Below are 16,272 nucleotides of genomic sequence, written 5' to 3'. Positions count from 1 at the left end.
GTAGTGCATACATTTCTCGACGTAAGAATGTACTTTTCCGATCCTGCAGGCTGACTTTGCAATTTCTAGCTTCGCCAACGTCTCGTAAGAATTCGAACGCACAGTTTTCTATCGCTCGTTGCTCGCCATTGATTCCGCATTTGCTATTAGTCTGTTGCGCATCGAGCGTGAACAAATAGCGTAAATCAATCTTCGGTACTTACATCGCTCGGCACTGATGCTCGTACAATTAATCATGTCGATGATTTACAACGGCAACTCTAAAATATCAATTCCAATAATTCAGAACTGTTCAATGCTGAATATCGATCAAACGTTAAGGATTATTTCTTTTACGTTCAAGGTGAACTTTTAGCAAAAACTATCGTTAAAGACTGCTATTATGATCGCATTGAATACATAGCAATGTAACAAATTTTTAACTCGTCATTAAGACTGGTAGTCTCTTCAGTTTGCAAGCACTGAGATCCACTTAATAGAACTCGTTTGCCTTTTAATAACTTCTCATGCCATGATGTGTAGCAATTGTTCGTTAACCTTCTCAAAAATGAAATCATTGAAACCGAAGAATCATCGTTGTTTTTTTACTTTTCTGATAGAAATAACAGACAGTAAAATTCGTCTATTTTCTATATTTCTCGCCGTAAATTTTTCTCGTGCATCCCTTGTTAAGATAAAAACATTTCAAATGAAAATTATGCTCGACCAGTAGCTGCGAGCGATTCTTCGAAGTTATAAAACGAAATTCTATTCTTAGTCGAAGGATGCGCAGCATTAATACCGAGATCGAATGATTGCACTGTTCCCCTGCACATTGTGAAAAACCAGTCACATTCTAAATATAGTAATATGAACGCAGATCGTTCGATTATCTCTCAGGTAGAAGACGATTTCTCGAACTGCGTTCTGGACAGACCATCTAAAATCTAAGTTGGACGTTACAAAATTTCCTTGCTCGTTCCCCTTCGTTCTAGTCTTGTGGCACGCGTGCAAACGAGATATGGCCTTCGGAAAGAGATTTAAGAAAAAAAAAGAGAAGAAGGGAACTGCGCTTTTGAAATCACGACTAGTTGCAATCCATTTCGAGAGCAATACACGAGGGAGAGAAAAGGAAACGAATCGATACGGGAAGAGTGCGCCGGTTCTTGCGAAAAGGGAAAGAGAAAGATACGACGAGCGGTAAAAAGAGAGAGGAGGAGGAGGAGGAGACGTCACGCGAATAGAAAATGCCCATCTCTTGAGGTCATCTTGATCTCTCGAGCCTTGGCCATCGGGGGAAAGTGGACTTCTGCCTTTTATGTCATACGTGGTCGACTTTTGATTCTCACCTTCCCTTTGACATTTCAATAGATTCGATTCTTCGATTCGCCATTTAAACCAAGCAAACGATCATGCGTTAGGTTGGCTAGAAAATTCTATCATATATTTCTGCTTTTCCTCGTCGTTATCTCTTTGGAAGGAACAAGTCGATCGTTATTTATTTTCTGCTTAATTTCTCAGTCTTGTTAATGAAATATCGTTTCGGTATTTCTACAACTTTTCGTTCTTAGTATCGAACTTATTTCCATGTGGTTAAAAGATTTTCTACGGATCTAAATAAATTACCAGTGTACGGAAAAAATGTTGCGAATCTGTCTTCGTCGTAAATGTCTCTATCCGGCAGTCGTTTAAAATGCGCTTCACTGAACTTTATCACGGAACATGTTTAGCGATCCAATCAACAGCAACGTATTTTTCCAGAAAAATTTTTATGAATCATTTAGAGTTTGATGGTTTTCAATTTGACGTGGAGGTAAAGTTGTATGCGGAGGTCGAGGACCTTCGACTAATTTGAAAGCTTCGTGACTTTACGGTGCAATTAACGTTATTTGCCTGCAGAAAGTTTCTATTCCGGTAATATCAACCTTATCTCGCTAATTGTGTAAAAAGCATTAAGCATAATCTTGGTCGTAGCTGTGGTAATAGTTTTCATTCGTCGTTTGCCGCGGAAATTACGAAGGTTGGATCACCGAGGAAACAGTAAATGAGAGTAGTTGCGACGTTCAACGATCAAATAAATTACTTACTCTTTCTTTTATTACTTTTAAAAAGCCTTTTCTCTTTTCAATCAGCGCGAAATATCGATAGAAAGAAGAGGGGTAAGAAGCAATTATTAGCAACAAAGTAGACTCGACGTAGAGTCTGTTAGGAGAATTTCAAAACTGTCTACCGAGTGGCTTAAACGCAACTTTATTTGTAATTCATGCTGCACTTTTACTCGTTTTACGTTTCGTTAGTCTCGCTTTCGAAATTTCTAAGTAAAAAAATCGCGATTACAGTTGAATTATTTAACCGTTGAATTAAATCATAATATATATATATATTTTTATGTATTATTTTAAAGTCGTCTAAATGGTAACTGGGATGTGACATTAATTGTAATTTAATTACGATTTTGCATGTATTCCACTTAATTAATCTCGATTTCACTAAAATTGGGAAGAAAGTTGCAGTCACTTTTTATTTTTCCCTTACATTTTGTGAAAGATTTTTAGTAATTAAAAAAGAACACATTTTGGATTATCTATAATCAAAAATAATCTTGCTAATGACTTTATTTGTTATTCATATTGTATTTTACGTGTCTGAAATTTCAGTAATTTAAATGTCGAGGACTGGAGAATGTTTTAATTAGAAAACATTTTATACGTTTTGAGTTTCCATAATTTCAATACCAAAATTGATAACTAGAAAATGGTAACGATCGTCGAATTATCCAATTTTTCAGTTTTCTAGAATTCACAAAATAATATATATCGATAATCGGCAAGATTTGGAGTAATTAAGTTTATCTTAATCGTTTAGTTAATTAAGTTTATCTGTAATTCAATTAATCCAATTTACAAAACTTCTAATCAATATGTCACATTTTTTGCGATAAATCCTTTCGTTCCTGGCTTCGTGATTTAAGAAATGTCTAGCATTAACAAGAGGAACCTGCATTTGTCTCCAACTAGATTCTCAAAACATTGTTCGATAATTTCAACGTAATTTTGTTAGCAATTCCTCTTATTTTTTATACACAGTTTTATCGTAACATAGGTATAATATTATCAAAATTTTCATACAGGGAATACAAATCCTTGTACATAGCTACGTAACAATAACACGATGTCATATCCTATGACCAGATCGTCCATCAGATAATCAAAATCCGATTAATTATTTGACTAAACATCTTCTGCTATCTACGAATAAAAATTACATCGAAACGCTCATTATTCATCCTTTTGCTCCTCGAGTTTGCAAAGAAGCTGTAACTATCGTCTTACAGATTGTCGAACGAACGTATCGTGCGAACGATCAGTAACAGCAATATAATGGCCAATTCACGCTCGTTAAATCCATCTTTATCCGAAGGAATTTCACCGATCGGAAAAAGTCGATGAAAATGTCACTAGACGCTGAACCTGGAGCGCTCGTTTGAAATTTTGTCGGCCACACCCGTTCTCCCATTGCACCTGCGAGATATCACCTCGTTTTCTATGATCGTTGAAACACGGTTCGCGCTATGTGCACACTTATGGTGGCCCTGCACGTACGTATAGCGTTCTTGTTGTTTTCCGAGCGAGCCGCCGATCGAACGTACGGACCGCTCCTCTTACGCGAGCCTGTGGAACAAGACTTTTACGAAAGTCTCGAGCATCGACGCGAGAAAGTAAAGCGTATCGAGTTTGCCTTCGGGCGAGCTATCTGCCCCATTTTCCGACCTCGTGTGCCATGTCGTACAATGTCCGTATCACCGGCAGTATCCGCCTGTGAAATGCAAATAACCTCCTTTTCCATAGCGCGCGTCCCTTTTCCCGAGACGGCCGAACGCAGCTTAATGGAGAGGAAGTTGCCGATTTCCTACGTTATTCTTCGATAGATCTGGGAATCAGCCCTCCTCGATTCACGAAGCACCAAGGAAGCAATTTACTATGATCGTTCATTACCATTATTTAACGTTTCTCATGTTCGCCGATGGTTCCACTGTAATGCCGCGAATACGGGAACAGCGAAAACGGCTAGAAAACCGCAAGACGTTCCCTTTGGAATTAAGTGATTTGAGTATTGAGTACGTGTAATAAATCGTACATTTTACCTGAAAGTTGGCTGCAATGTACGATCTTGGATTATTTTATCGATGATACGTAATAATGTCACAGATACAGGGTCCATTTGTAAAATCTAACTGCTACGAAACAAAGGAAAATTATATGAAAGTTTGAAGGAAAAAGGAACAAGAGGTGCCAGAAACACATGCCCTCTGCTTTGTATATAGTTCACGCGCAAAGATCTGTACGAAAGATGGATTAACATGTAACAAGGACAATTATCGATAGCGTCAATTAAGCTCTCGTTTCGCAAGTAACTTCTGTACTAATTATCTTCGTACGGATATGTTAGTACAAGACGAATCTCCGATCTGTTATTCGGAGCTAATTCGCTTTGAAATATTTGAGTTTTTGTTTTTCTTTCACAGAATTCCATAACCATATATCCTTCATCTGTAATAATTATATGCAATGCTAGATATATGAAGCAGATTTCTATGCTAATGTAACGACACAGATACTATAAAACTAATATGTAAGATTAATTTTGTTTCGACTTACATGGCTTCAATAGGAGATACACGTATATAGTCGACTAAAGGTGTTTTACTTCGTTGGCGAGGAAATGTTTTACAGCTTCGTACGAGGCTGTCCGAACGACAGCTGTGAGCACCTACATTGACAACCCAAGACAAATTACACCAGCTGGTTATTAAGGAGTCTTGAAGTTGTCACAATTTTCCTCTTCCAAGAACATGAAAGTCCCCTTCCTGTTACTCTAATTAATGTAATAAGATTTAGAAAAGCGTAATATGTAACATGCAGCCCCTATAAAACGTAACTGCAAATGAGAATTGTTAATTGAACTATTAACTCTTACGAGTTCTACGAATCTATATAAGAATATAATAATATACGCTAACTGAAGAGAATTAAGTACGAATAAATACATACTATACAACGTTTCAGAAAGTTTCTATATAAAATTCATAGGAAGTAAATATATTTAGAAAGAAATCAATCAATGATAGAAATTAATACATAAGATAATAATATAGCATAATATAACATATTTTACTATGTCCACAACTATAATTTGTCTATTATTTGTTAATCATTTTGTTCGTTCTAATCGCAAGACAAGAAAATCGAAATGGTACCTTCTTGTCCCATTAAAGACCAGTTTAAATTACTACAAAACCTACTAATAAACTTCCGGCCAATAAAAGAGAATATTATTCATGAATGTTAAGTGACACTATATATAAGTCCGTACAAATAACAGTAATATGTGTCCAAGTCTGATTTATCTTATTTTAACGGACCAAATGCTTAAAACGTAACATAAGAAATAAATATGAAAATATCACAATTTCCTCCGACTGTTTTTGCCTGTGATAGGTATACTTCAATTTCACGTGCTGACGTAAATTCAGCATCTGACCAAAAAAGATAGCTAATACGAAAGAAAGCGGTGCAGATAATACCAAAGCGTTTTGACCATTATTTTATTCCGATTTTCAATCGACAAACTTCAAAATTAAATATACACTCACTTGTCAATTTATCCATTCATTTTCTGTGACTGTCAATGGAAAGCAGGATGCGCGCGTAATTTCACATATTTTCTTGAAAGATCGTAGATCGTGTCTAACCTTCGAGCACGCACGACGTGCACGCAAATCCCACCTTAGTATTTTTTCCCTTCCTAGAAACAATGGTCGAGAGACCATTGCTTCGTGAGTTTCCTGGTTTGAACCAAGCTTTCGCTTTCCAAGTAACTCTCCTGTTAATTACGCCTTGTGTGATGTCGCACGTATGCTTAAGACGAAACTTCATTCCGAAGTCGTTCTTTTCGAAATAATGCCCGCAGCTGTTATCACTCTGCAAATTGAAAAATAGAACGAAGCGAATAGGAAAATTAGCATTGACGTGGAGTCCGAATCCGATCGAAAGCGTATTTTCGTCTCCCACGGATGAAATTTTTCCATCGAGTAGAACCTGTTAGCGAATGCATACCATTTCACGATAGATTTCCTGTTACTTTTAAAAGGTGCTCTTTCAAAGAAGCAAGTATCAAAGTAGTAGCACAGCATGAAAACCAGAAAAACCAGGCGAAGACCAGTCCAAATATTTTTCAGTTTCTTTCGTCGATTTCTTTATAGTTTCCTATAAATAAAATTTTTTACGAACCTGCATACGGTCGATATTTTTCTTTTCTATAGAAGAAAAGATGTTTAATTTGTTGGTCGCCTTTGTCCACCCGCGACATTTCTCCGCTTTTTTCTCTTTTTCTGTCTCTCTCTTTTTGTTTCGAAACTCACAGTACCAGCCTAAAACGAGCTGTGACCTCCACCAGCATACCATGTCTGAGCTCATGGTCGATGATTCACTACAAAAAATCATTTCTTCTATATTTTTCGTATATTTTTAAAAATGTCACAGCTATATAGAGGATAGTTGTTTGGTGTGGTTTAAATGACAAGAGTACGAGATATTGAAACCGTCAAATATATTTTAAAATAATAAATAAATAAATACAGATAATGTTCGCTAAGACGCCCGTACTAACGAATTCGCCAAGGACAGTGTATAATCTGCTAATAAGATCGTTCGAGACTAACTGATAAAACCGATATTGATTCAAATGAAATTCGTCTTCGTTTGACGGTTGCTCGTAGCGGCGACATTGTTTTGCTCGGAGTTTATTTATTATTACATTATGTATATCCTAACGATGTTGATACTGCGACGCAAAGCAACAACACGATTTGAATTGTCCTCTATCTCATGTGCCGTTACAGCTATATTTTTAAAAATCTTCGTGCCTTTGGTACAAACGAAACTCGATTCTATACTATTGTATAGTTTACTTATTAAATGAAAGGTAGTCACTTTTCACTTTCAATCGATGCTCTCCTTTTTGACAACAGGATTGAAAGTTTCCGAGAGCCTTGTATAGATATAAAATTGAAAGTTAATATTTGGAGTTGCAGTGTAACGCAAGCCATTAAAAATTCCGTTTACTAAGTCCGGATATCCTGTTGAAAACGAAAGCTTTCACGTACATATCTTCCCTTTCGAATGATAATAATAAGAACAGCAATTATTCGCAATAATCACATGCATCGAATATTAACGACACCGCCAAATAAGACGATGCGTACTAGAAAATTCATTTCCATGCAGATGAATGAAAAATGACCTAACAGCTAGAAAATGCGCGACTTTAAAAACGTACAGATCTATTTGCTGAACATGTTTGCGAAATTATTCTGATAAAATTTTTAATTGCAATTATAATAATGTATCCTGTCATTATCTATAATGCCATTTAATTATTAATTATTAAAGGCAATTTAATTATTAAAGGCACGGCGATAAAAATATTTTAATAGAACATTTAAAGTAATTCGTACGTACATTTCCAATGCATTTTCTTTTAAAAAAATATTTACACAAAAAGTATTTGCTACTTCTTTGAACCAGAGAAACGGGTATACGCTGTCGCAACTGTATTGCTTAATCCACATATGTATATGTTAATATCTAAGCAAACTATATTTTTTTTTTGTATCCCGAGACGTCCATTCGAATACTATACATATGGTACGTCGTTTGTGAACGCTGATATTGCAGTAACATTATGCTGATTACTAACACATTGTCACCTGTGATGTAATAACGCATCTAATATTACACTCACAGTCGAAGCTTTGCTGCTTTGAAACGATGCCCTGAAGGAAAAGTCGATGGATAGATACAAATTGACTGGCGACCGAAGAATTAAGTCCGTTAAAAGTTAATCTATGGACAAGTAGTTTAACGTTCTATCACGGTGCAAATATAGGACGTTTAAATCTATCGAGTGCCAAAAAGCAGAAATTCGAAAAAAAATTAAATTATACGATAAAAACTATCATATAGACATAAGAAATGCGTATCTATCTTATAAAATAAGTACCTATATGTAACAAATGGATATTGATGTTAAATAATTACATAGCTTTAATAATTTTAACAAAATTCTCAGATAATCACCGTTACTTTAATATCACGGAATTCCATAGAAAATGCAAGTTACATTATACTTTAAGGCGCATCAATCACTTTTACCGCAACTACGGAAGAGAAAACAATAATCGCTCCAAGAATTTATTACAGCTTTAGACGCTAGTAATGTTAGACATCGATACCACGAACAATTTCCCTTTACGCATTTCTCTTATTAAACATATATTTCTTTCTATATTTCATACAAAATTTTCCCAAGCCTGCTCCCACTTACAATCGTATTTTCACTCAAATTCAAACGCAAGAAGATTCGTACAGTTAAAAAGCCTCTAAATGCTAACTTCCAACTAACGATCTACGACTATCAATTCGTTTCAGAATTACGACACGCTGAGCAAAGGGAAGAAATCGTGGAGTGTGAGACTGGGTCTGTCGCGACAGAATCAAAGCACCGATGATCCTGGCAAAGTGTGGGGAACGATAAGCGGCGGCAGCGGAATATCGCGTCAAATGATCTACGGGGATCCATGGCTCTATGGTACGGTTCGGTCTTCGAGACCTGGACACGAGCCACGGGGCTTCATGACACCACCGCCTCCGCCGCCACCGGGAGCACCAGTATTGGTAGTATGTTCCTGTCCGGAATTTCTCAGTGGAACCACCCGGAAATTCGGCAATTGCCGCAAGTGCGGTGGTCACCGATTGGCTGGTGTACCTTTAGGAGGAACATGTCGGCTACCACCGGTTTCCTCGAGGTCGAGGCCCAGCCTCGCCGGTAAGTCTCTCTATCGACGAAGAATTTAGCGGTTACAGTATCGATTACCGATTGTTCTTTATCTTTCGTGTTTTGCTCATGCCACGAAGGAAACGTGAGCAGCTAAAGGGAGAGATACGTTTTGTAATTAACGCGTACCTACACGCGCCGCTTAGATCGGTTAACGTTTGCTAATGCGTGGTAAGTGGCTGCATTAGTGAGTTGCTAAGTTTGTTAATGAAATTTCTCGCGTGACATACTTGAGCGAAGATCCGAACGATTCAAAGTGTACCTTTACTTCGTGCAACGACACGAAGTTACACAATTTAGTTAAATTTGTATATTTATCTGTAGGTACTTTTTTCATTTTTTTTTATAGATATATTTAATTATAATAGAGATTTAGCAATGTTCCTTCTTTCTGTCATTCTTCCATTATTATATCGTGTAAAAAAAAAAAAAGAGAAAGGAAAGCAAAATATCTCACGCGACTACGTTTAAAACTATTCATTTACTACATTCAAAGAATTTCCATCGCGATTAAATATCACACGTTAGAATTCCACAAATTACAAACGCAAGACCGTTCCGATATCTCACGTTTATCGTTAGTGAACGCAATTGAAAATCGGCAGGAGTGCTGAGGTCATCGATAGACGATCCGTACGACCTGATGCGTCGGAATCGACTAGTGGAGCCGAGGACGCGGGCACGCAGTATTTCGCCGCACCGACCGTTGTCTCAACGCGATTCTCGGAGCCAAAGTATGGCGCGGAACACGAAAGAGCGAAAGGGCTCGATCGAAGGTACTTCCTCGAAATCCGAATGGTTCGACAAAGAGGCGAGCGCGAGCTACGAGGACACAGGACGCAAGCAACGTGCGAACTTCATTGGCGTGTCCACGGACGAATGGCTGGAGGAATCGCCACTGCTGGCGGATTCGCGAAATCAATCGATCTCGACGACCGCTGTCAGGCTGCTTCGAATTCCGAAAAAGGTGAAAAGCGCGAAGAACGATTGGTCGGATTGCTCTGTGGTGAAAACACCGGAAACCAGTCAGACGAAAAGCAACCATCAAGATGACTGGAAAGAGAGGCCGTCGAGCGCCTGTGATTCAAGAAAGAGCATCCTCGTGTGCGACGTAAATCCCTATTTGTTGTTGAAGAAACAAAAGGACGAGGACGATCTGAGCGACGACCTGTCGGACAACGCCCTCGAGCAGGATGACGCGAGGCCGCTTTCCAGCCTGTTCGATCCCTCGAAAGTGAAATCGATCGAGAGGATACCGAACAGAAGCGCGGTCGCCGCGATTGGTGGCCAGAGAATAAGGGTGTTCAACGAGCCACGAGAAATCTCAGACGACGAGGAAGTTGCACCGGTCACGAGGATTCCCATACCAAAGGTTTCACCGAAGCGACCACCGAGAAGGTTGAAGGAAGCCAAACAAACGCTGAAGAGTATTCTGAAGCGGGGGAAGGTGCTCGAGACACGTAGGAAGAACGTCCTGTTCAACGTCGACAATGTTATATTCGCGCCCGAAAAACCGTCCGAAGTAACGCGACTATCCTGGAGCAGAATCGGCAGGATCGCGAGCTGCGGCTCACCCAGAGAGCAACCGAATAATGACGAGTCGGAGGAGGGTGAGGAAGAGGAAGAGGAAGAGGAAGAAGAAGAAGAGGAGGAGCCAGTAACTGTATCATCGCACGAGCAGAGAGAAAAGTATAATTTCATCACCATTCCGAATATCAAGGATCCAAAGGTGGATAGAGTTCGACCGAAGGAACCTAGAATCTCGCAGCATGTGTGCCAAAATCCTATTAACCCTGTTGAAGGAATTAAGGTAGATAAGTTCGTATCCTCTTGCGATGCGGAACGTGTTGCCTCGAAGAAAAAAGAGAACGTCGAGGTACAACGGCGGAGCGAAGATATCGTTCCACGAAACTTCACTGATCAAACTGTTCACTCGTCGAGACGCGAGAACGCGAAGGAAGAGAACGAAGAAAGGAAAAGGATAGAGGAGACGAACGAGATCAGAATGAAGAAGGACACCGAATCGCAGATCAAGATCGAGGAATGCAAGGATCGTATTCCAAGCATCGCCGTAGACGAAAAGGACCTGATATTGAAGTCTGAGGGTAAGAATTTCGATTATTCTTTGTATTATGTTCATTGAATATACCTTTTTCATTAGATCTTGCGAAAAATTCTGCCGTTTTTCCTAGTTATTTTTATCACGGTTTTGTGTATAAAAAAATAAATTAGATGAAAAATATGGACCATAACGAGGATCGTTACACCGTGAAAAAGATAAATATACCGCTTAAAGAAAACAATTAACATATCGTAACACAAGCCTGGAAACAAGAAAAAAGATTAAATTTTCCTATAGATGTAATATTTAATCTTAACTAAATGGTCATACGTAATAAACGTACGGTTTAGATCGAATCGATGTCAGACTAGAATCAAGGTTGCCTATCTTACGTGCAACGCAATATCTAGATTTATTTTATAGATATCAGAGTTTATCGTGTCACCAGCAGAGTACATGAGAATTCTCATTTAGTTTACAAAATGTACATTATTACATGTCCGTTAGTCATCGTATGTTCAAATGGCCTTCGTTTTCTCAATTGGAAGCTTCCAGGATCGCTTCTTTTCGCACAAACACCAATTATTCCCTTCCTCTATAGTTTCACTGATTTATCGTTTTAGTCGTTTCCTTGCAAAACAATGTTTAGTATAAAATATCGTCTTAGTCGTAATCCTCGTTTCTTTAATGTTTACCCTCTAAAATATCATATTCGAGAAGAGGGCAAATAAAATGAAAATACTATTTAGATAGAATAAAATGTAAACGTGAATTAAAACGAAAATTAAAAATATTTGTAATCCTATCTGCAAGTTATGGATTTCTATTATTTGCCATTGTGGACACTTTCTGAAATAATATTCGATTATTGAAAATAATTCGCAGCATGATATCCGTTAACAATAATAATTTCTTAAAGAATTTCCCCGACTTATAGTCATAAATCTTCAGACAATTTACGGAATAATTCTCCTTTCTCTGGGTATCGCGAGCGTGTAATTATGCATTTTAGAGATCTCACGCGTTTTCTCTTCTTTTCATAACTATTCACGACTTCACACTTGCATGTGATTATACCTCGCAATACAGCCGTATTTGTTTACCAAAAGATAAATCTGTTCATTTTCCATGACTTAAATTATTATCAAGAACAAGCTTGCTGTCCTCCTAACGATACGCATTTTGTTCTTTTATATATATAATTTCACGCTAGATTCTGTATCGTAAATATGTAAATACTTTGATAACAATTTCAACAAAATATACCAGACAAATTTTACGATTGCTTCGTGTCTTATACGTTTTAGTGGCAGATCTAATAATACTTGTCACTAATTTACAGAAAACTCCAAAAAATCATCTTTATCACGCAGCCAAAGCGAACGATCGTTTAACAGACCAGAGGTATCAGCTGGCGATGTGCTTTTTATGGATACCATGCGCCTCAGCCTGTGTAGAAGAGTGAAAGAATCGTCGCCAGGTTCAAACGAGCAAACGATTCGACATAAAGATTCAATCGAATCTACGACAACGACGATAAAAGATTCGGACTTGAAGGAAGAGACTGATTCGATTAAAATAGAATGTCAATCGGAATTATCAAACGCAAAAGAAATCGAAGAAGTTCCTACTGAAAGTATAATTAAGCCAGAGATGGAACCTTCGATAGAAATTCAAAGGAATTTTGATGGGAACGGCGATCATTTCCGAGGAATGAGGCCAACAAGTTGGTCTCCTCCGCCTGGAAAACAGAAACATCGTTACAAGATCAGCGATTCTGATGCGAAACTGAAAATCGTGAATAATACCGAATCAGAACGAAGCAGTCCACTGTTGAAGACCACTTGGAGCACATCGAATTCGTACGGATCGTCGAAAATCGAGATCGGATCACCGACCATGGAAAACAACGTGTATAAAATTACAGTCAGTCCCCGAGCTTCGCCTCTTATACATCGATTGCAGATAGGCCCAGGTACTAATGGGTCGAGAAGAACGTCGATTTTAATCAACGGTGACACAACCCCTACCGCTGAAACATCGCCGGACAACAAAGTGACCATCAGCGTCGGTGGAGAAGACAGCGTTTACAATCCCACGGTGATCTCGGTAAACTCGGAAAATTTGCCGCGAATAAAGAGTTCTAGCGAAAATCGAACGCTTGTGATCTTAGACAACTACAAGTCAAACATCGTGGTCGAATCTGTCAAAGAAAACGACAAAGAAGATATAAAATCAAAACCGTTAAATGCGACTGAATCGGAATCTATCGAACAGACCGAATATTCTCGAAGAAACAACGAAACCTCGTCCGAGAATAGAATAGCGCCAAGTGTCCTAGAAACGTCAAAGGACTCTGAGAAGCAAATGAGATCAAATATCGAAAGTAAAACTTCTACCACGGAGAAGAGTGGTAAGTTTTACATAACGAACGAACGAGCGACACGAACGGAACAAACAACACAGCAAAAAGATGCGGAAAATTCGTCGAAACTTTTGGGACTGTCGAAAGAGGCACTGATCTCGAAACTGCTCGAAGATTCCCTAAGGAAGGCAAGAAAAAATGGAGAGATCCTCGACGAAGACAGCGGCGAAGCTATTTTGAAAATACTGAAGCAAAGTTTGCTGAAGAGCAAGGAGTACGAGAGTTCCGAGTCGACTCTCGAGGCGAATTACTCGAGAACATCCAGCTTAAATTCGGATGGCGATTTCATTTCAACGAATCTCTTCCTTGAGGAGAATCCCTATGAGGTAATCAAGGAGCCCATTTACGAGGAGATTCCCGACGAACCTCCGCCTCTGCCACTGAGTCCGCCACCCACGGAGGATTACATAAAAGACAGAATATATTTCGGTGACATCGATTACTATAGAAAAAGTAATTCGGATCAGTTCCTTGGATCCTACTTGACGGACAATGTTTTCAAAAAATCCGAGGATGTTGCTGAAACGTATTTGTCGAAGAGTCCCGAGGACTTCTTCAAGAAAATGTCTACGTCGCCAGAAGAAGAGAATATCTCAAGTAAATTCGAATTGCTTAATTACCTTATGGACTCGAAGGATCAAGCAACATCCATCGAAGAGGAAGATGACGACGACGATGAAGACGAAGAAGATACGGAGGGAGATCTTGAAGCGCTGTATGAGCAAAAAGAGACTAGCCTCGGCGATCTTAGTTCGAAGAGTTCACAGATATCCAACGTTTCCGATAGCAGTGAGGAATGCAATATTATATTGACCAGCTCATCGGAAACATCAAAAGTATGTTTTCATCAGAGTTTTATATTTTTTTTTCTATTTGTTTTTTCTTGTATAATATTACATTATAATGCTTCGAAATCAGAAATCAATATATTCTTGATGCCATACTTTTGCGTTAATATAAACCAACTTGTATTTTTCTCGCGATAATCGTCTATTTATTGTTTCTCCAATTAAAAGTTTATTACACACACGTAAATAAGATAACATCGCGTGTAATACATGTAATGATAGTTCAGATAAAAGTCGTGATGTGAATTACAATTTTTAAAGGTAAGAGCCGTAGATATAGAAAGAACTGATAGCGGAGTGGGATCAGAAAGCAGTCAAGCCAGCAGCACTCGGGGCGTGCCAAGACGTTGGAGGGCAGGAAATGTCTCTTCGGGACCAGGAAGTCTCCTCAGTGGAATCCCACAAGTGATTTCCGGTGATTCAAAGCACTGCGAGGACTGCGAACAACGTTTGGATCCTTTAATAACAGACAGGTAAGTGATGATATAATATTTGTGTACAAATTAACAAAAGAATACCTGAGAGGAAATAAATACAATTACAATTTGTATTCTGTTAGAATATGAAGTAATCGTATGAATATATACATATATTTTCAATGTTTTAGTATTACAATCTTTCCTAATTTGTAAAAATATATCTGTTAATATTTTGTTAAACTACTATTATTATTAAGTAATAAATACTACTACTACTACTACTACTACTACTACTACTTTTAATGATATGAATTCGTAATTTAATTTTTAATGTAGTAAGGATTTTAATAACTGTTATTATGTTTGTTTAGTGGTGTAGTGTACGCCCCTTTCGTGTGTAGAAAATGCTCTAAAAAGAGAATAGAGCGCAAAGAAATCATTACAGAGATTGTAGAGACTGAACAAAAGTACGGAAGAGATCTACAAATTATTCTCGAAGAATTTCACAGACCTATGCTAAGGGCTGGGCTTCTCACGTCCGAGCAGCTTGCAGCGATTTTCCTCAACGTAGAAGAACTTCTCGAACACAACCTTGTACTCGCAGAAAAATTAAAAGATGCCGTGGAATTTGCTCAGGTAAATAGATAGCCCTTCAATACCATTTCTATTACTTGTACGTTCATCAACTCTTGTTACATGTATTACACATTATTGTGACCATACTGTATACCGAATAAAGTTGAAAATAATTTTTTAAAGTAATTTAATTTAAATTTCCCCTGTGATATCTCTGCAACATATAATTTTATAAATAAAAATAATGCACATTTGAATAGAAGCGTATCAAATAGATTTTTCATTTTATTATCGATGGATGAACGTTTTAATCTAACATTCTGATTGATTTTAAGAAATAAGGTTGTATACAAATAAGGATAATAATTTCTAAATAATTTATAGGAATCCGGGGATGAAGATCTTCTAACAGTAGATGTAGGAAAAATCTTCCTGGAATCTGAGCGGATGTTACATGCATTTGAAAGCTATTGTACCCGTCAAGGAAGCGCAAGCTTATTATTACAGAATTTAGAGAAGGAAAAAGAACTACTGCGAATTTTTCTAAAGGTTTCACAAATGGAAAACACTGTTTTACGTAGAATGAATTTGAATTCCTTCCTAATGGTAAGGGAAAAGCGGAGTTATGACATCTTTTCAAATGCAAGACTTTATATAAAAAATAATTCTTTTCTTCTAGGTTCCCGTTCAAAGAGTAACAAAATATCCTCTCCTGTTGGCTCGATTACTGAAAGCTACACCTTCTGTACGACCAGATATACAAGAAGCAAAAGAAAGTCTAAAACAAGCTCAGGCTACCATAGAGTTACATTTGGAACATATGAATGCTGTAAGTATATTATTAATCTGTATTATAAATTTCGAATAAAATTAATATCAATATTTTAATGTAAATATGTAAATATTACATGCACAATGGACAAATTTAATAATGTAATAACAGGAAGCAAAGGATGTAACTTCGACAAAGCTTTGGAGAAGAATTTCAATTATTCAGAATGGTAGACGACCTATTGGTGAACAGGATATGGTGAATATAAAATTAAGGAAGGTAATGTAGAAATGATT

General features: G+C 37.7%; 1 protein-coding gene across 3 annotated transcripts in view; it reads left to right on the top strand.

The window, feature by feature from the left end:
* Positions 1–16,272, top strand: part of RhoGEF64C (Rho guanine nucleotide exchange factor at 64C) — a 45,804-nt gene that overhangs the window by 27,937 nt on the left and 1,595 nt on the right. For all 3 annotated transcript variants that reach the window (XR_013058754.1, XM_076619732.1, XM_033332507.2), the window contains exons 3-10: positions 8,469–8,865; positions 9,480–10,979; positions 12,279–14,197; positions 14,471–14,682; positions 15,000–15,264; positions 15,589–15,810; positions 15,884–16,033; positions 16,148–16,255. Coding sequence is in view for 2 of the 3 variants with exons in the window: in XM_076619732.1 (XP_076475847.1) it covers positions 8,469–8,865; positions 9,480–10,979; positions 12,279–14,197; positions 14,471–14,682; positions 15,000–15,264; positions 15,589–15,810; positions 15,884–16,033; positions 16,148–16,255 (4,773 nt within the window). In the remaining variant the exon portion in view is untranslated. The remainder of the gene's footprint in view (positions 1–8,468; positions 8,866–9,479; positions 10,980–12,278; positions 14,198–14,470; positions 14,683–14,999; positions 15,265–15,588; positions 15,811–15,883; positions 16,034–16,147; positions 16,256–16,272) is intronic.

The sequence above is a fragment of the Bombus vancouverensis genome, chromosome 7, assembly GCF_051014615.1.
Source record: "Bombus vancouverensis nearcticus chromosome 7, iyBomVanc1_principal, whole genome shotgun sequence".
In the NCBI taxonomy this organism is placed as follows: Eukaryota; Metazoa; Arthropoda; class Insecta; order Hymenoptera; family Apidae; genus Bombus; species Bombus vancouverensis.
The sequence above is the reverse complement of the archived record's forward strand: the minus strand, read 5'-3'. Positions and strand labels throughout refer to the sequence as shown.